The following is a 20,818-nucleotide window of genomic DNA, read 5'->3' on the forward strand; positions in this document are numbered from 1 at the left end:
TACACTGATTTGAGGTTTTGCAGTCCAGTTAAGCACTCTTTAAAAGAGTGCATGGAAATAGAGGCTGTGATTGGCAGTCAATAAGTAGTTTGTACATAACTTGTCAATCATTAGACTAGGGTATATACAGTAAGACTTCCATCGGCACATAACAGCATTTCACTGATGGTGTGCCAGCCAGCTTCTGTGTATTTTCACTTTATTCAGACGGGGAAAAAGCAGAGAGCGCTCTACTAGAACTGGAAACACAGTGTAGGAAGTGGCAGAGCACTGGAAATCAAGGCTCTGGCAGTATGGGTGGAGGGTAGAGAGCACCACACAGGCTTTTAGCTTCAACTGTTGCTATAAATGTTGAGCGTGGTTCTTTCCTGAATGTGGCACCTTCATACGTGTCCAAAATTACACCTATTTTTGCTTTTTTTTTTTTAAAGTTTGAAGATGGCATGTCAACTATGCTCAAATGCATATTTCCACTGCTTCTGTCAACATTTGGTGTTAAAATAATTCCTCTGTCAAGTCGCATAAAACTACACAGTGGCTTACCTTTTGCAGTTGTTGAAGTCTGTACATTGTTCAGTATGTAAGTAGCTTTACCCGGAAATAGCTTTTTTTTTTTTTTTTTTTTTTTGTGAAGGTTCGCACTGATTGGAAATGTGGGGAGGAAGCCACTCATTATTTATGAACTCCTGTCATCTGTCAGGATTACTTGATTGACATTTTTAAGATATTTCTTCCTACAGCTTTGGAGATGCAGGCAGGTACAGATTGTCGTACTATAGTAATATTTGAGGTGCTGTGCAAAATATTTAAAGAAATGCTAAGCGCTGTATTTTATTGAGTAATCTTATTACTGCTTGGACTTGTTCATTCATTTTATGGAATAGTTTCCGTATTCATTTATATTTTAGCCATTTTCTGCAATCATTTAAGGGATCTTCAGTGGGACACGTTTCCATGGACGCCATGAACATGCAGAATGTTCAGGCAATACTTGCAGTTCTATCTTTTTAACCACAGAATTAGATTTGGGACACTCACTGTTGTTTTCTGTATTTAGGATGCATAGTGTAGTGTTCAAATCATCTAAATTGGATTGTGTCATAACATTTTACTGAGTTTGTTTTAAACCACATGGTATTCAGTAAAATGAATTCAATAAAATGCTCATTTTATTAAAATGTGTATATGTTGTATTGTTTACAGGTATTTGTGAAATTATCACTTCAGGGCTTCTTTGGTCCCTATGTATTTTATAAAACGGGGAAAGACCAGTTACACACTTCAGTAATACAGTGCGAATATCCAAAATCACCGTATTTTTTTGTCACTTTTATACCTGTCAAAGTGTTATCAAAGGAAAACAAGGCAAATTCTACCCATCATGCATCATTATTGGATGTGTAATAAAACCGATGCATCAATGCATCGCAAGGCAAACGTCACAATGCAACTGCATCATTGTGATATGTATAATTTGTATCGCGATGACTTAATTAATTTACATGACAAACCTTGTTTAGGCAGATTGAGGCACTGAAGTTAAAGGCACTTAACATTGAAATGTATACTATTATTACAGTGATTTCTTGAGAGTTGGTGGGGTGGGGGGGAATCTGTCAAATCTAATGTTCACATTCACATCGCAGCTAATGACATCGTATTGTGATTAGTCATTAATTGTATCATACTGTTATAAATTCAGAGAAATTGTATTGTTTTTCAGTATTGTATAGTTACGCCCCTAGGCTATCAGGAACGACCACCCAGGAAAGATGTGGTGATGGTGCCATCTGCTGTCTTCCCAAAAATAAATCTAATAAATGAAAATGAAACGTAGGCTTTTTTTTGTTGAATTCTTTTGAATTTTTTACTTTAAACAAGAATCCTATTAACCAGTACATTCGAGAAATTATAAAATGTTGGCTGAAGTGAAAAGATTTACCAAATTAGAGGCAGGAATACACCCTGGTCAGGACATCAATCTGTCACAGGGCACACCCCATTCAATCACCATTCACTCACACACTCATACCTACGGGCAATTCAGAGTCTCCAATTAGCCTACCTCCACGTCTTTGGACCGTGGGAGAAAACCGGAACTCCACACAGAAAGGCCCAGCCTGGATTCGAACCCAGGACATTCTTGCGGTGAGGCAACCACTGTGCCTCCCTGTGAAGTAAACAGAAAGTTGGAAATAAACATCACTGACTGTATGCTACTTTTAAAAAAAAAAGTCTTTTTAATTTTAGGGAACACTGGGGGAAATAAACCTTTGAAACAGTTTTTCAATATTGTGAGGCTAAAAAATAGGAGTTCCAGCTATTTCGCGGTCCACCCATGTGTCTGTGCATGTGTGCTTGCGGTACACTTGCATTGTGGCTCCGCCTCATTCAAGAAAGAGCTGCAGCCAGGCCCTTTTTCAGACATGGCCGTGGAACGTCCCAGTCCTGAAAACGCTAATCGAGAACCCTCTGGTTTTACAGACTCCAGAAACACCACCTCATCTGTGGGAATGGCATAAGCTTCCCTTGAACAAAGGACTTGAGCCCTTTCACACACAGGGAGAGTGCAGAGAGTAGTGCTACACCATATTTGAGCTCTACCCTGTCACTCACTTTACTCATTCTAAATGCTTAGGTCTCCTGTACATTTCAGCTGTTTTTTTTTCTTCCTTCCATATAAAGGTATAAAGGGGTTAGGCTATATCCCAATTGACTGTTCTCATATGTTTATCTTGTGTGTTACTCTTACTTTGTGCTTTTCCCACATGCAAAAAAATGCACACAGTTGCAAGCGTAAGTGCGCACAAGCACATACACACACTGAAGGAGTATTTTCAGGACGGCACTGACAGGACGGGGCCACCCACTTCCTCCAGTGTGCACACCAAGAGGCTGCATATAGAGTATGACTCAACTTCACACACAGAGAGAAACGGGGTCTACCGGTTTCACCAGAGAGCATGTGTGGTTGTGGTCTTTTTGTGAGAGCGGACGGTATCGTTTCCCCCACACACAGTGGTTCAGTGCACACGGTTTCAGTGTGGATGTTCCTTCTTTATAAATGATGACCGTATCAGTGTCACAAATGCAAAGTATCTTATTTTGCTTCAATTCGGCACAATAAAGTGTGCTCGGGTTTTAGAGGACACATTTTGTTCACTTGGGAAAATTATATTTTTCACTAATGAAGGATGTGTATTGATGCTGAAGAAAACGGCATTATGTTTGTTCAACAATGCTCAGTCAGTCAGCAGCGAACACTGGCACTGTGATTATTGCATTGAACTGGGCCACCAGTTGTGCGTTGGAAACTGCCTTTGTCATTGGTTGCAAACAGCCATCATATCTTTGATGTTTTTGCATTCTTGTGATGAATAACAAAAGCTAAAGCTTTATTTTACATGTCAGTACATTTGACGCTTCATGAAAAATGCATTTTAGTTTTTAAATAAAAAAATACCTTGAAGAGAGAGTGTTCACCTGATCACTGAAATTCTTCTACGGACACTTTCAGATAACACTGCTAAAAAGCTCTCATGGAAAGAAGTTACAATGTTTCAAACTTCAGGCAGGACCTTCCAGACAGTTTGGCAAGTTTTTGGGATTAAAATTTTTTTTTTTTGCTGCTCAAAAAGTCCCAGCAGCTTCAATAATGTATACATTTTGATTCAAGTCACATCCATCTAATCGCAGCCTTTTACAAACAAACATAAATAAATGTGCTGCACATACACACAACCTCTGCACTGTATTCATTGGATCAAATCATCACACCCGAGAAAGTCCCTCAGCTGAGACTCCCTCTTCCATGAACGCACTCCTCCCACCTCTTTCCTACAGGAGCAAGTCTGTCAGGATGCTGAGTCACATGCCTGCATGCTTCCGTTCATCCTAATCCACAAAGCACAGACTGTTCCATTACACCATCTGCAGGGTTAATACTGTCACTCTGTTACGGTACTCAGCAATACTCACTATTCCATTACACCATCAGCAGGGTTAATACTGTTACTGTACTCTCTGCAATACTCACTGTTCCATAACACCACCAGCAGGGTTAATACTGTTACTCTGTTACTGCACTCTCTGCAATACTCACTGTTCCATAACACCACCAGCAGGGTTAATACTGTTACTCTGTTACTGTACTCTCTGCAATACTCATTGTTCCATAACACCATCAGCAGGGTTAATACTAATTATGTTACTCGGACCTCTATAATACTTACTATGGTATTGTAACCTGAAAGGGGTTAGTGCTGATAATATAATGTTTTTTGGTAATGAATTCCATATTTACACGAAGATACAACATGTGAAAATATTCTACAATACACCAGTACAAACACTAAATCTAATTGCTACTAATCTGTGATTTAAAAAAAAAAAATTTATACTTAAGCTACACTCCTACAGGTTGCTCTGGTAAGAGAAACACGGGCTCTCATGTTCATGTGGACCTGCTGTGTCACTCAAACAGGGTCATATCCACCCTTGTGCAGACAAAGACATGCAGTGCTATCTAGAGTGCAGGCCTGCTGTGGAGACAAACGTACTGAACAAGGGCAAATCAGAAACCTGAAATACTATTTGACAGCAGTCATCAGTCGCTCAATAATTTTCATGAATTTATTTATTTATTTATTTTACTGGGATAACTGCAATCAGAAACGTTTCAAACGTAAACGGCCTTTATTAAAAAAAGCGACGAGATTTGCCATCCATTAAAGGAATGCTTGGCGGTAAAATTGAAAAATCCTATTTAATCAGTTCTAGTGAGACATAAGCAAACTGTAACATTGAAACATCTGGAAATATTGTACTGCCCATGTTACATTTTCTGAAAACAAAGAACCATTGGCTTAAAGTTAAAACACAACAAATAAGACTGTAGCCTACATGAGTTTCAGTCAATAAAACATGGCTAACGTTTCAACTCCCAAGGCTAGTAATTACAGTAAGAACTAAATAAAATCAATTTGCAGTTTATTTCATGAAAATGGAATTCAGTCGGTTGGCTGGTAAAGTTCAAATTTGTTTGGTTGTTGTATGTCCAACATGCTTTCTGAACAGCACATTTCACACACCTGTTTTCCTCCTTCGTCCCTTCCTGGCGGACTCTCATTTTCACTGCACAACCAACTCTATGCCATGGCCTGACAAATCAACCGCGTTAGGCCTGCTCACCGTTTCTCTTCCAGCGGTTGCCACTGACTTCAAAACCATTCACTCCCACAACATCAGGAAATGTTTTGAAATTGTTTCGTAATTGCTCAGTATGCTAATTTTCGTTGTTAAATTGAGTAGCCGACTTCTGCATCTTCCTCAACTGCCATGAGAAAATCACGTGAATGCGGTATCCGGAAACAGTTTGTTGAGGTGTGGTTTGATTGGGCCGTTTTTCTTGTGATCAAGTGCGATTGTTGGTCTAAATTACTAACACACCGGTGGATTGATTTTGTTTAAATATTGCGGTGGAAAGCGTAACTTGTGTAAATATTGCTGTTTGTTTGTCCTTCTAGCTGGCTATAACTGGTCTGTGGCTGGTCTAAACTGGTTAAGCTGGTAACCTATGCTCGTCAAATTGGTGGACTAGGTAACTATATAGGCTGGTCAGCTCGTTAACCATCTAAAAGTGTTGAAAACATCTTAAACAATCTTGACCAGCTTAGGTTGGTTTAAGATGGAATCTTTAGCAGGGAATTTTTAATTTAAATTTTTAAAGGTCCTTACCACAGGTGCCCCTTTTTACGTTACTATTTTTGCACATATGCCCCCCAAAAAGTCTGTGTATGACTGTTGTAGCAGCACAGGTACTTTGGCTTTGAAGCGCTGTGCTTTCTCCAGCTGAGTAAAATCTCCATAAAAGCTGGTTAAAGAATCCACAGCCTGGGAGTCTTAGTTCAGCAGAGGATTACTCATTAAACCCCATATCCATTCATGCACTCACCACTTCAGGGTGCAGGCCAGGGCTGGCTCAAGCTGAAACGATTGCCTAACAGAGGAATTCAGGAGAGCCTTCCCATTGTTCATAGCCATGTGAGGAGGGGTCAGAGGTCAGCAGTGCTGACATGCAAACACATTGGGGGAGAGAGGGTAGAACAAAGCATGAGATTTTAAGGAGTAATCAAAAGCTCTTAACTCTCTGCTAGATTTAAACCTAAAATAGAATTTCACCCTTATTTAATAGCCTACTGCTCACAGCTCTTAAACTAAGTGTACACTAAAAAGAGAGATTTGCTACTGGCTTGCGTAGATTATCATCACTGTGCAAAATTGTCTGACTTACCCGTGAAACTTGCTGCGTCACACCTGCCTGTAGTCTGGCCAAAACTCACAGCACAATGAAACAAATGTCACAGGGTCTGCACATCAGTTATGCCTGTGTAAGCATGTGAAACAACTTGCCACTTGTGTGCCTTAAATCAATGGCTCTGGTTGACTGAGGTTACCCAGCATCATTCATCAGCCACAATGTGCTACACTTTGTACATTTGCTCTCAGCTCTGTAATATGGAAAAGACTGATCACGGTCCCAGCAAAGATACTTTACCCGTACTTTGCACTAAAGTGAGTTTATTATAATCTTTGAGGTTGCAGACTCCTCTTCCATGTCTGTCTCCAGTATTGTGGAATTCTTTCTGATGTAACTATCTTCATCACAATTGAGTGTCACTGCAATCCCTCCCTTGTTCCTCACAGTGTTAGAGAACAGTTCCACACATTATCTTCCACAGGCATCCAGAGGCTATCTGTTGTCATCAGAGAGTGATATTCATCCCCGCCAATCGCCACTAAATCGCTCCTGTGGCTGTAGTATTATGCGGACTGTAGGATATGAGATTGTGAAGTGCATGAGACTGTCAGAGGGTTGCATGGCCTTCAGTGGAAGTGCTCCTGGTGTGTATAGTACCACAAAAGGCACTATATGTAAAGCCAAACAGGAAGGGGGGAAAAAACATAAAAAGTCACAAAGTTAATTAGAATATAAGTTCAATGACAAAAATATAGACAAAATGACCAAGTTTGTGGCAGCGTTTGAGATTCTCTGCTTTTGAGCTTTCAGAAGTGGAGGCCTATACTCTCACTGAGTTTGGTAAACTTCGTATATGAATGTACACATCTTCTGCAGCTAATTTCCTAACATGAAACCCTTACTTACCCCACTTTTCTGTGCCTTTATAGCCGAAAGCACAAACTTGTCGAGATCGAGGAAGAATCATCCTAATTCTACCGTCTTTCCCTTAGTTTTATCCAGGAACGCGTTAATTTGGTCGACCGAGTACAAACTCCCTTCGTTTGTCTGACTACAAGAAGTATCAGAACCCTCTGACCACCTATCCTCTTCTTCCATTGTTTCATCCGCAACCTCTACCGTTTCCTGCATTCTGTCTGAACTTTGTTCTACTACTACTCTGCCCTTCCACGATTAACACGTTATTTCCCTCCCTCTCATTGTCAACTTGTTTTAAATGCTCCAAGCCCAGTAAATCTTTACTTGCCTCCTGTGCTGAGCAGGGACCCTCGCCCGGGTCAGTGCTCTCCTCCTGTACCGAGCAGGGACCCTCGCCCGGGTCAGTGCTCTCCTCCTGTACTGACAGTACTTTGCTCGGGTCTGTATTCACCTCCTGTGCAGAGGAAGGTCCCTCTCCTGGGTCTACGGACTCAACGGAGTCTCCAGAAAATGGTTTCTCTGTAACTACCGTGGGCCTACTCCCTGTAGCTGACCCGTTATCACTCCGTGTTTGTTCTCCCATCGATCGACCCTTCTCTCCCTCTTTTTCATTTTTAACGCGCTTGAAAACTTACCAAATCTATTTAGTTCCTTCTCAATCGCCCCGATCTTAATAAAAGGTGGAACATTTGAAATGGTTACTTTTGTGGCCGGTGCTGACTGCGGCGTTATTTGCACGAACGTCTCCTTCACCCAGAGACCATTTTCAATCATCTGACTGAAGAGATTTTCGGTTTTTAGAAACACAACTACAGCCGAGTCGATACTATCATGCCTTACTTTTTCTCCCACTGCCATGAGTATCTCTTCGATAGTTACGCCCACCTCAGAGAGCGAGAGAGAGAGAGACTTGACAGCCCTACAAACAGGAATGTCTGTGACTGAGTGAGTGACTGAGTGATGAAGTTACACCATTGGTCAGCCGAGTTATGAAGTTACACCATCGGTCGGCCGGATCAAGTCTGTTAGGTCCAGCCATATACTAGGTGTTGACCTGGTCTTGTTCATGCCACTGTTATGTTTATTATTCCTTGGGCAACTGATACTGTGAGCTTTGACTACCACATAAATGGAATTCAGGTCAGTAAAGGACTGCAGCTGAAATGTGAACTTGACAAGATGTTCATTTCACACAAAGTAAAGGTGGTAAGGGAAGAGCCTTGTAAATGACCAGTTGTACTTCGATAGAACAAATTAAGCTCTGTGGATGTTCTTGAGTAACCGTGGCATTATGTTTCGAAAGACATGTTGCTGTGGAGTTTTTGAAATGTACATTTTTTGTGCACTGTGTTCTGCACAAATATGGATATGTTCAGGTCCGTTGTATCAGGGTGAGCTGTAGTGGATATCTAGAAAACCTGTCAAATCTCAGCAAAACTATCTGAATGGACAGATAGTACTCTGGGTTGGTGGAAACAAACCTTAATTTCATTTTTGTGTGAACTGCCCCTTAAAGTCAATACTTGTGTTCAGCCTCAGCTAGGAGCCATGCATTACCTCCTACTGGTAACAATAGGAATAAGTGTACTCCAATATAAACCCCCTGCAGTAATACATGGTGGCCAGTGATGGCTCATAGTAGTGTACTCTTCTGTGATAAAGACATTGAATAAACACAAAAGAATTCTCCAATGCACAGTAAAAATCCATGTTTTACTAGTACCAATCACACCTGAGATGGGTGGTGGATAGAGCACTGAATCGGGCCCTTGTGGTGGAAGAGGACCCTCCCTTTCAGTAAATGGCTGTGTCATTGTCACATAGACTTTGGAGAGCTTGGGTGGTTGCTTGACTTCTTCGTCCAAGTGGGCAAACTTCTAGAAATCTGATGGAGCTAAAAACAGGGACCACAAACCATCTGGCCATAATGCCCGAGCACATTGTGAAAATAACTCAAAATAAATATTTAAACTAGAGTCGTGTTAGATTTGAACACACTGGAAAATCTAAATCTGTGTCTAAATTTATTTATTTTTTTTTTTACTCATATTTCTGCTGGCAAACCCCCCTATTGTGTTTCATGTATAGATTCCAGTGTCAGGCACGGGTCACTTTATGGTAGATGAGATTTGCATCAGATCTACATAAATAATCAATTTCACTGGTGTGATCCACATCAGATGAAGAAGGTTTGTTATGACCAGACTTAGAGCACAGCAGACAGATTATTCAGTAAATTACAAGATGTGGTCAAAATCTGGTTTTGGCCATGAGGACAGGAGGGTACAGTACTACACTGTGGCAGTAACCTGATTTTATTTAATCATGTTTATTCATATAACTGCAAACAGACATTGCTCCATTTACTCTGGAGTTTACACAGGCTGAATTTGTAGCTTGTCAATGTACTGTGCCAATCAGAGCAAGTTAGGGATGCTGGGTATCAAGCAGTCAGTCTTAGCTTTGTATAGTGCCATTTACAAACAGGCAATCAGTGCTTCACTATGAATATTTCTGGCATTAATCAGAAAAACGGGAAAAAAACAACTGGGACAATTTGGGATGTCTTTTTTAATAATAATAATAAAAAAATTGCACCCTAGAAAGGATTTCTGCACATTTCTGCAAATCAGGAATTGTATGCAAATAATCTGTTGACCTGCATTTTTTACAAAGCTGGTACATAACCACGTGTTACTACAGGTGGGTTCTTGTGACACTGCCATAATCATTTGAAGCACCTTTCTAATTTAAATGCAACTACACAACGCATGTATTTTTGAAGGCACAGCGCTTGTCCGTCCTTTCCGGAGGTCTCACACCTGTCAGTCGAGGCATACAGCACGTGAATAGTGGGTTTATGTTCCGTGGTTTATGTTTATGAATAAACTCAGCCAAGGTTGTTCGAGAGCTATAGGCTAGCCGCTAAAGCATAAACATGCACATTAGAGACACGAAAGCACACCCTCATCCAACCTAAGCTGTGAAGTCCTGGAAGTAGGTTTGTACTGCGCATGTCTGCAGTGCGAGTGCAAAACATTGGAGTTCCACATTGACTTCTGAACGCAAAATAAAACTTATTTTGAAATCCATTGATGACAGGATTCATAACGCTGACTGTGAAAATATGCTTAATTTTCTCTGAAAATTACATCAAATCTACATTAAATAAATAATTAGATTATCGTTTCCCCCATATAAGGTATAAAGCGACATTAACACCAATATTCATTTTTAAAATTTAAAATTGTATTTTGGTTATAGCCCCAGGCTTTCTGCGACAGTATTTCAGACTAGCTTAAGATCAAGGCGATGAGGAACATATTACTAGGGAAAATGTATATTTTGGAGTGAAGGACACGCATGTATTTTTTAATAGACTAATCGAATTCTGATTATGGCAACACATTTTATACATGGAGCTAAATATGTACAAATTCAACCATCCTTCTCTTTATTTAAAATATAACAGCGTATTTATGGTAATATGATCAAAAGAAATAATACAAAAAAACTTCAATCTAATGGTACACTCTGAAATATATTAAGAGTATGAGGCCCTTTCCCTCAACCCCCTTTTTTCTTTAAACGTGTTTATGTTGTTTAACATTTATTCCGATAATGATACTAGCTAGCTAAATTATGTTATAGGCCTACTCGTTCACTCGTTCCGCTGAGGCTATTATGTTCTAAAGCTGTTGCTGAACTGCAAATGAGCCTTGCTTCCTAGGCGTTACAGGACTTGCACCTCCATCTAACACGCATGTCTACGACCCATGAACTTTGGAAATAGCGGCTACGAATTGTGCTTTATGTACTTTTATTTACATGGGAAAATAACTGCAACTTTTACAACTTGTCGTTTTAAGCGTTTTATTTTTACGATATCGCTAACCCCCATTTACATTACCTTTTGTTTCACAATTAGACTAACAAAGCAGTAGACGTCGACGAAAAGTTTCAGTTTCGTTTTTGAGAAGAAATTGGTTGGGAGGACAAGCAGTTGCTACGGCTAGCGACTTGGATTAGTTTATCGATAAGAACATCAGTAGACAGTACGGACATAACAGCGATGCTTACCAGGGAAGTTAAAGTCGTTTACTTGTTACATGTTTTGGCATCATCGATTCTACTTGTAGCAGCAGGTGAGTTGTACTACAAAATGTACAGGAGTCAGCTACGGAAATCAACGGTCACATAAGGATAATGTTCAGTGTTCGAGCCTGTTCTTGAAAATATCTAGGCCTAGACAACCACTAGCGACAAATGGCACGTGTATGTTATGTGTGTGCGGGATCGCACGTTATTGTAGAATTTAAAACTATATACGGCCGAATTTAAAGTAATGCGGTTAGCTATAACCATGTAGCTAGCAAGGCTAGCTAACGTAGACCGACGATAGCTTTGACTACAAAGGGGCAACTCCCTTTTGTCACTACAAGGCAGCATATGCGGAAATATAGCAGTAACTGGGCAAATGGAAGGCTATGATAATTGTTGTCCCATTTAACGAATTATCATTAAAGGTTAAGGTCTAGCCTACATAAATCTTCGCATGCCTTAACTTCCGAGCTACAACGTAGTACGGTCATCTTAATGGCTTGGAGAAAGAGGCTCAGAAAGTTGGTTGTATTTGTAGGCTATTATATCTTACCCGACTGTGGCATAACAGTTTGCTATGTAAACGAAAGAAATAATAGGCTATAACAGATTTAATACCTTTGACAAAGTGATTGATCTTTCATTAATGAAAAGTGCTAGCCTACATCTGTTTGTCATTTCAGCATACCAATGTGTCTGCCCCCCTGAGTATGAAAGGGAGTATGGCTTGTGATAGAACAAAATTCAGAGAAATCTGACAATAAAATGTAAACTAATCTCATCTAAAATAGAGTTGTATATACATGTTTATCTTCTGGATTGTTGATACAATTAGCCAGTGATTCTGCACACGTCACCATCGTGTGTTTTGATTGTAAAAATATAATTACTTGAGGCAATTCCTACACATCATTTATTGGAATCTTGATAGTTGGCCTATTAATTAATCTCTGTGCTTAAGTGAATTAGTTTGTGGATGTGTATGCAACGACAATTCTGCGCACACAATGAGGAAAAGTGTTGTAATGGCATCCTGTGTGTTAAGATTTGCCACGTAAAGTTTGATGCTGCTTGTTTCCATCCTTGCTGTTTAAGTGAGGCACTTCACCTTTAAATACAAGAAAGTGCTACAAACGTACACATATATGTCCTGTAACAGAAATGCTTTTGCATGACGTGTACACAACCCCTTCCTTAGGTGATGAAGTATATGGAAAGAAAGGAGGAGAAATCACATTATCCCCCGGCTCGTTGTCTGGCCCACTCGAACGCATCGTTTGGAAACATGGGGATGACAAAGCAATCGAGTGGGAGGCCGGGCAAACTGTCGCTTATCGCCAGTTCAAAGGTTCCACAACTCTGGACGCAAAAACAGGAGAAATGACGATCACAAAATTAGATTCAAGGTTTATTGGACTTTATTCATCCGATGTAAATGGCGTTCAAGCTACAAAAAGATGGACGCTGACGTTACTCGGTAAGTAAAGCTGTCTCTTCTGTACCCCTGTATCGTCATCGTAATCATATTTAACAAACTCATTGAATCAAGCATTCAGACAGACTAGTATTTCTTTCCATTGATGAATGCAGTAGTCATACACTGAATATTCACATGCTCAGATCGGCAGCCTTCTACAGATTAGCGTTATGAAAGGTAATGGAGTGTAGACAGTCGCTTAGATTATCTATGATACAGCTGTTCTTTGCTTGATCAACAGATCCTGTTTCCAAACCAATCATTGTTAAGAAGTGCACTGAATCCAAGTGCGAATTGTCCTGTAAGAATGAGGCCACCGTTAAAGTTCAGTGTGCTTGGAGAAATGGTGAAGAAGAATTGCGGCAGTCCGATGGAACCTTGAAACTTGAGAAGACTGATGACAAGGTTGGAAAAGCTTACATATGTAACTGCAGCAACCCTGTGAGCTTTGCTGTGAGTGACCAAATCGTCGCATTTGACCCAGGTAAGCAGATGGAGTAAAGTGCTATTTTCCCAACATTTTACCTTTAGAGAGTTATGCTGTGCAGTAATACATATATGCAGCCATAAAGGTGGTGCAGGACAATGGGATTTGTTTATATGCATTTATACAGATTCATATAATTTGTTTTGTTAATATCAATCGTTGTGATTAAGCAATCATTTACAGTTAATGTGAATTGTATCCATATTATTGTTTACAACTCAGAGTTGTATTCATAAAATTAATTGTTGCATATAATTTCTTTTGCCTTTAGAAACTCCAGTTGGACTTATTCTTGGTTTGCTATTTCTCATCATCATCATCATCGCCATCGGGGTAATTGCATTCATAAAAAGAAAAAAACTGATGGGTAAGTATTTTCTCCCCAAAAAACAAACATATACAGTGGAGGTAATATGTATTGTCAGAGGATATATTAGAATGTCTGATCCAGGTGTTCTTTTGCTGAGTATTGGGCATCACAAGGTTCTCTTATCGCTGGCGCGATGTGAAAATAGACTGTGACATTTCACCAAGACTGTTTTCTTACATGGTCTCTCTTTCTTTGAAACAATGAATTAGTTACGACTATTATATTTTTATTATATTAATCAGGCATTCAGTATGGACAAACTGATGAAGAAGCAAAATCGCAAAGTGTACTTTGGAGAGAGACCTTGTACACAGTGCTGCTTAGTTCTTAAGTCTCTCTTTGCGTTGATTTTTATGTTTTGGAACATTGTTCACTCTACAGCAGCAAAATGTGTTGTTCATAAGATGAAGATGCTCCACGTATTTCATAAAGGGCCTTTTCAAAATGCATTTGAAAATGATGCAATATCCTGCTAGTTTGAAACACTGGCCTGGTAGGTCCATTGTGCCCTGTGACTATTGTATGCTGGGCACAAGCTCATTTTCTGTGGGGAAAGAAAGAGATTGTGAGGCATTTTTATCTTTCTTGCAGACATTTCATATATACTGTAAAAAACATTCGGGTCACGAGCATACATTTTATAAAATGATCGCGCAGACATTTTGTCTTGTAATTAACTTTATTGTTTTTCTGCAGAATTTGTGCAGGCTCGCTGTGGGACAAAAGGTAATGCTCAACAGACAATGCTGTGACTGGGTGATGCATCCTAGATTTATGTACTGATAAATAGAATATAGAATTTAAAAGTAGAATAATATAAAGCTGTGGAAACACATCAGGGGCACATTCACTAAAGGATGGTTTCCTTTGCCACTAATTCTGATGGAATTTTATGGGTTTCCTAAGATGTCATATGTACAAAGCATATTTTTTTTATTTTATAGAATGACAAAAAAATGTGGAGTGGTGAGCTGTATTTTCTAAAAATGACTTTTACTTTATTAAAAACTGCATGTGACTGTATGTTGAGTTTACCCCAACATGGCCCCAACAAGGACAGAAGAACTATGAATTGGCAGTTACTAGCGTACTAGTTTCACCTTTCATGCTAGTCGTTTTCTCATGACCCAGTTTACTGTTTAGGAAATTCTGATGCTGCTAATGAAGGAGGAGCTAAAGAAGGTAAGTCCTGTTTTTACTCATATATTTAGAACAAGGAACCACAGTGTCATCCTGCTCTATTCAAGTAGTAAATGACTGATATTGTTAGCCTGTAGCGGTAGCAAGTAAAAAAAATGTCTGAATGCTGTTTATTTCACCATACATAGACTTCCCCTTCAAGATAACTTGCACCTCAAACACTGTATTATCTATTTGTTACTTTTCTACATGTCAAAGGATTAGTTAATATTAAACCTTTTCAAAACTATTTTGAGATATTCCACATCGATCGCAAGGCTAATTCTACCCTACATGTACTATGTGTATCAGAAAAGACCAGCCAGGCTGCAGGACTCAACACTTACTGTACGACAGGGCAGCCTGTACGCATCATATGTGTTGCTTTTGTCAGATGAAGTGATGGTGCATCTCCTGGTGCCTTCACCCCATAAGCTTTGGCTTTTTCATGTGCTCATAAATGGCTCTCCCGTAAATCACAACGACGCGTTTCAGAACTGGACTTATCGCAAGGGGAAAAATTGCCATGAACAAATTCATTTTTTGGATGGAATAAAAATGAACAAATCTGGGGTGGTGGTCTGTATATTCTGAAAATGACTGTTTCTAACAAATATGTTTTTACCGTTCCTGAAACCCTGGATAATACCATTGATGACAAAGCTGTGCCACTCTATGGTAAGTCCTCTATTTAATCGTATATTTCCAATAGAGATGAAAAGTTCTGAAGAACTTGGTGTGTTCCACAAGAACAGATTGCCACTGATACATGTTGACATTTAGTTTACGGAATGGAACAGTGTAAATTCAAAAAAGAATGTAATTTAAAAAATGAATTTAAATTTTAAAATGATCAAATATTTCAAAACATTTTTTATACTGTTCATGCTGAGTTTGCATTAAAATGGCAATACAGAACTACTATGAATTGGCAGTTATTAGTGTACTAGTTAGTTTACCTTTCATGCTGTTTCTATTTAGAAAATTCTGCTGGTAATCAAGATGGAGCTAATGAGACATCAGAAGGTAAATCCTCTTCTACTCATATTTCAAACAAGGAACCACAGTGTCATCCTGCTCTGTTCAAGTAGTAAATGACTGACATTGTTAGCCTGTGGCGGTAGCAAGTAAAAACAATTCTGTCTGAATGCTGTTTATTTCACCATACATAGACTTCCCTTTCCAGATAATACAGTGTTTGAGGTGCAAGTTATTTGTTTGTTACTTTTCTACCTGTCAAAGGATTAGCTAATATTAAACGTTTTCAAACTATATATCAAACAATATGTGCATGTGCATACATGCACTATGTATATCAGAAAGGACCAGCCAGGCTGCAGGGCTCAACACTTACTGTATGACAGGGCAGCCTGTACGCATCATATGTGTTGGTTTTGTCAGATGAAGTGATGGTGCATCTCCTGGTGCCTTCACCCCATAAGCTTTGGCTTTTTCATGTGCTCATAAATGGCTCTCCCGTAAATCACAACGACGCGTTTCAGAACTGGACTTATCGCAAGGGGAAAAATTGCCATGAACAAATTCATTTTTTGGATGGAATAAAAATGAACAAATCTGGGGTGGTGGTCTGTATATTCTGAAAATGACTGTTTCTAACAAATATGTTTTTACAGTTCCTGAAACCCTGGATAATACCATTGATAACAAAGCTGCGCCACTCAGTAGTAAGTCCTCTATTTAATCGTATATTTCCAATAGAGATGAAAAGTTGTGAAGAACTTGGTGTGTTCCACAAGAACAGATTGCCACTGATAAATGTTGACATTTAGTTTATGGAATGGGACAGTGTAAACTCAAAAAAGAATGTAATTTAAAAAATGAATGTAAATTTAATTATGATCAAATATTTTTTTTATCATCATTTTGAGTTTGCATCAAAATGGCAAGACAGAACTACTATTAATTGGCAGTTATTAGTGTAATAGTTGTACTTTTTCATGCTAGTTTTTCAGGTTTCAGAAGGGAAATGGCAAAGTGGTTTTTAGAATTGTCTTGTCCCTTTTTACTCTTTACCAGCTCCTACTAATGGTGACAAGCCTCCCAACTAATGGTCCCAACAGCATGTAACAAGGTAAATCCTCATTTTACCTCATATACTGCAGCGAACAAGTTTGTGTCATCCAGCACTACTGAAATAGTAAACGACTGAAATTGTTAGTATGCAGTGGTAGTAAGAATAATTTCAAGCCTGAAGCGTGAATGCTGTTTATTTCACCAAACATACAGTAATTATTGTACCCTTCCCATATAACTTAGGTTATGCATCACCCATCAAACACTGCATTTATTACTTCCTTTCCCCTGCAGTACAACTTCTCATCTCCCATCTGAGGAACACATTCTTAGTGCTTGTGCTCAATGTTTGCAAAGACCAAATAAGTGTTTTATTGCTGCATTTCAAAAATAAGAAGTTGTGTGTAATGACCATAAAAAGTTGTTCTTCCCCAGCAGGAGCCACTGAAAGCTGTTGAAGGCCATAAACATCGCCAGATATGCTTCAGTCCAGCTGCGTCGACTGGAGCTCAACAGCCTTCACCTAAGATTAAAGACTCTCAGGATGTCGTCATGGATTAAAATGTCTGTCTACTCGTGTTCTGTTAAATGTGCTAAATAGATCAAGCTATGTATTCCCGCTCTCCTCGTTCGTCGCACATTTTTAATTTTTTAATTTTTAAAGACACCTGGGTAAAGATTCCTTCTGTACCGGAATGTACCAGTGTTCCCTGGAATGGGCGCCAGTCTGTTACTCGTTTCAGTTTTATTGTGTTGGTTGAAACCTGCAGAATATGCGACGCGGCAGGATGAAGGAGAGGTGGGGTAGAAGGACCGCACGCGCTCGCGGTCAAACAAAATGGCAGCTCTGAGCAGTGGCAGAGGCTCTCTCCTGCTGACCTCACCTGTCTGTGAAGGCATAAATAGGTATTGTTAAACCAAGACACCGATCACAGGTCTTTTCTGAATGTAACCGCGGAGTACCTTACTGTAGATCCGTGTTTTAAACAAAGGGCCTGGAATACGAGTGCAATACACTTCTGTTTAGGATGTACACTGATTTGAGGTTTTGCAGTCCAGTTAAGCACTCTTTAAAAGAGTGCATGGAAATAGAGACTGCCAATCACAGCCTCTAAGTAATTTGTACATAACTTGTAAATCATTAGACTAGGGTATATACAGTAAGACTTCCATCGGCACACAACAGCATTCCACTGATGGTGTGCCAGCCAGCTTCTGTGTATTTTCACTTTATTCAGACGGGGAAAAAGCAGAGTGCTCTACTAGAACTGGAAACACAGTGTAGGAAGTGGCAGAGCACTGGAAATCAAGGCTCTGGCAGTATGGGTGGAGGGTAGAGAGCCAGCTGCCCTGCTCAGAGCACCACACAGGCTTTTAGCTTCAACTGTTGCTATAAATGTTGAGCGTGGTTCTTTCCTGAATGTGGCACCTTCATACGTGTCCAAAATGACACCTATTTTTGCAACAAAAATTTTTTTTTTTTAAAGTTTGAAGATGCATATTCACTGGCATGTCAACTATCCTCAAATGCATATTTCCACTGCTTCTGTCAACATTTGGTGTTAAAATAATTCCTCTGTCAAGTCGCATAAAACTACACAGTGGCTTACCTTTTGCAGTTGTTGAAGTCTGTACATTGTTCAGTATGTAAGTAGCTTTACCCGGAAATAGCTTTTTTTTTTTTTTTTTTGTGAAGGTTCGCACTGATTGGAAATGTGGGGAGGAAGCCACTCATTATTTATGAACTCCTGTCATCTGTCAGGATTACTTGATTGACATATTTCTTCCTACAGCTTTGGAGATGCAGGAAGGCAAAGATTGTCATACTTTGGTAATAATTGAGGTGCTGTGCAAAATATTTAAAGAAATGCTAAGCGCTGTATTTTATTGAGTAATCTTATTACTGCTTGGACTTATTCATTCATTTTATGGAATAGTTTCTGTATTCATTTATATTTTAGCCATTTTCTACAATCATTTAAGGGATCTTCAGTGGGACACGTTTCCATGGACGCTCATGCAGAATGTTCAAGCAATACTTGCAGTTCTATCTTTTTAACCACAGAATTAGATTTGGGACACTCACTGTTGTTTTCTGTATTTAGGATGCATGCCTTGGTAGTGTAGTGTTCAAATCATCTATATTGGATTGTGTCATAACATTTTAGTGAGTTTGTTTTAAACCACACGGTATTCAGTAAAATGAATTCAATAAAATGCTCATTTATTAAAATGTGTATATGTTGTATTGTGTACAGGTATTTGTGAAATTATCGCTTCAGGGCTTCTTTGGTCCGTATGTATTTTATAAAACGGGGAAAGACCAGTTACACACTTCAGTAATACAGTGCGAATATCCAAAATCACCGTATTATTTGTTACTTTTATACCTGTCAAAGTGTTATCAAGGAAAACAAGGTAAATTCTACCCATCATGCATCATTGTTGGATGTGTAATAAAACCGGTGCATCAATGCATCGCAAGGCAAACGTCACAATGCAACTGCATCATTGTGATATGTATAATTTGTATCGCGATGACTTAATTTGTCACAATTTAATTTACATGACAAACCTTGTTTAGGCAGATTGAGGCACTGAAGTTAAAGGCACTTAACATTGAAATGTATACTATTATTACAGTGATTTCTTGAGAGTTGGTGGGGTAGGGGGAATCTGTCAAATCTAATGTTCACATTCACATTGCAGCTAATGACATCGTATTGTGATTAGTCATTAATTGTATCATACTGTTATAAATTCAGAGGAATTGTATTGTTTTTCAGAGTACCACTATGGTATTGTCATCAAGTTGTATAGTTACGCCCCTAGGTTATCAGGAACGACCACCCAGGAAAGATGTGGTGATGGCGCCATCTGCTGTCTTCCCAAAAATAAATCTAATAAATGAAAATGAAACGTAGGATTTTTTTTGTTGAATTCTTTTGAATTTTTTACTTTAAACAAGAATCCTATTAACCAGTACATTCGAGAAATTATAAAATGTTATGTCATGGCTGAAGTGAAAAGATTTACCAAATTAGAGGCAGGAATACACCCTGGTCAGGACATCAATCTGTCACAGGGCACACCCCATTCAATCACCATTCACTCACACACTCATACCTACGGGCAATTCAGAGTCTCCAATTAGCCTACCTCCACGTCTTTGGACCGTGGGAGAAAACCGGAACTCCACACAGAAAGGCCCAGCCTGGATTCGAACCCAGGACATTCTTGCGGTGAGGCAACCACTGTGCCTCCCTGTGAAGTAAACAGAAAGTTGGAAATAAACATCACTGACTGTATGCTACTTTTTTTTAAAAGTCTTTTTAATTTTAGGGAACACTGGGGGAAATAACCCTTTGAAACAGTTTTTCAATATTGTGAGGCTAAAAAATAGGAGTTCCAGCTATTTAGCAGTCCACCCATGTGTCTGTGCATGTGTGCTTGCGGTACACTTGCATTGTGGCTCCGCCTCATTCAAGAAAGAGCTGCAGCCAGGCCCTTTTTCAGACGTGGCCGTGGAACGTCCCAGTCCTGAAAACGCTAATCGAGAACCCTCTGGTTTTACAGACTCCAGAAACACCACCTCATCTGTGGGAATGGCATAAGCTTCCCTTGAACAAAGGACTTGAGCCCTTTCACACACAGGGAGAGTGCAGAGAGTAGTGCTACACCATATTTTAGCTCTCCCCTGTCACTCATTCTAAATGCTTAGGTCTCCTGTACATTTCAGCTGTTTTTTTTTTCTTCCTTCCATATAAAGGTATAAAGGGGTTAGGCTATATCCCAATTGACTGTTCTCATATGTTTATCTTGTGTGTGTTACTCTTACTTTGTGCTTTTACCACATGCAAAAAAATGCACACAGTTGCAAGCGTAAGTGCGCACAAGCACACATACACACATACACACACTGAAGGAGTATTTGCAGGACGGCACTGACAGGACAGGGGGCCACCCACTTCCTCCAGTGTGCACACCAAGAGG

General features: G+C 39.4%; 1 protein-coding gene across 35 annotated transcripts in view; it reads left to right on the top strand.

Moving 5' to 3' along the window:
• LOC118213757 overlaps nt 1-20,818 on the top strand; it is a 116,589-nt gene that overhangs the window by 30,128 nt on the left and 65,643 nt on the right. For 28 of the 35 annotated variants that reach the window (XR_004762510.1, XR_004762511.1, XM_035392875.1 and 25 more), the window contains exon 9: nt 12,477-12,755. Coding sequence is in view for 33 of the 35 variants with exons in the window: in XM_035392875.1 (XP_035248766.1) it covers nt 12,477-12,755 (279 nt within the window). In the remaining 2 variants the exon portion in view is untranslated. Of the gene's footprint in view, nt 1-12,476; nt 12,756-12,996; nt 13,240-14,755; nt 14,795-15,772; nt 15,818-16,425; nt 16,477-16,828; nt 16,884-17,260; nt 19,063-20,818 lie in introns of those variants that run through there. The other 7 variants (XM_035392904.1, XM_035392906.1, XM_035392903.1 and 4 more) reach the window with 4 other exon arrangements.

Source organism: Anguilla anguilla, chromosome 15 (assembly GCF_013347855.1).
Source record: "Anguilla anguilla isolate fAngAng1 chromosome 15, fAngAng1.pri, whole genome shotgun sequence".
Lineage (NCBI taxonomy): Eukaryota > Metazoa > Chordata > Actinopteri > Anguilliformes > Anguillidae > Anguilla > Anguilla anguilla.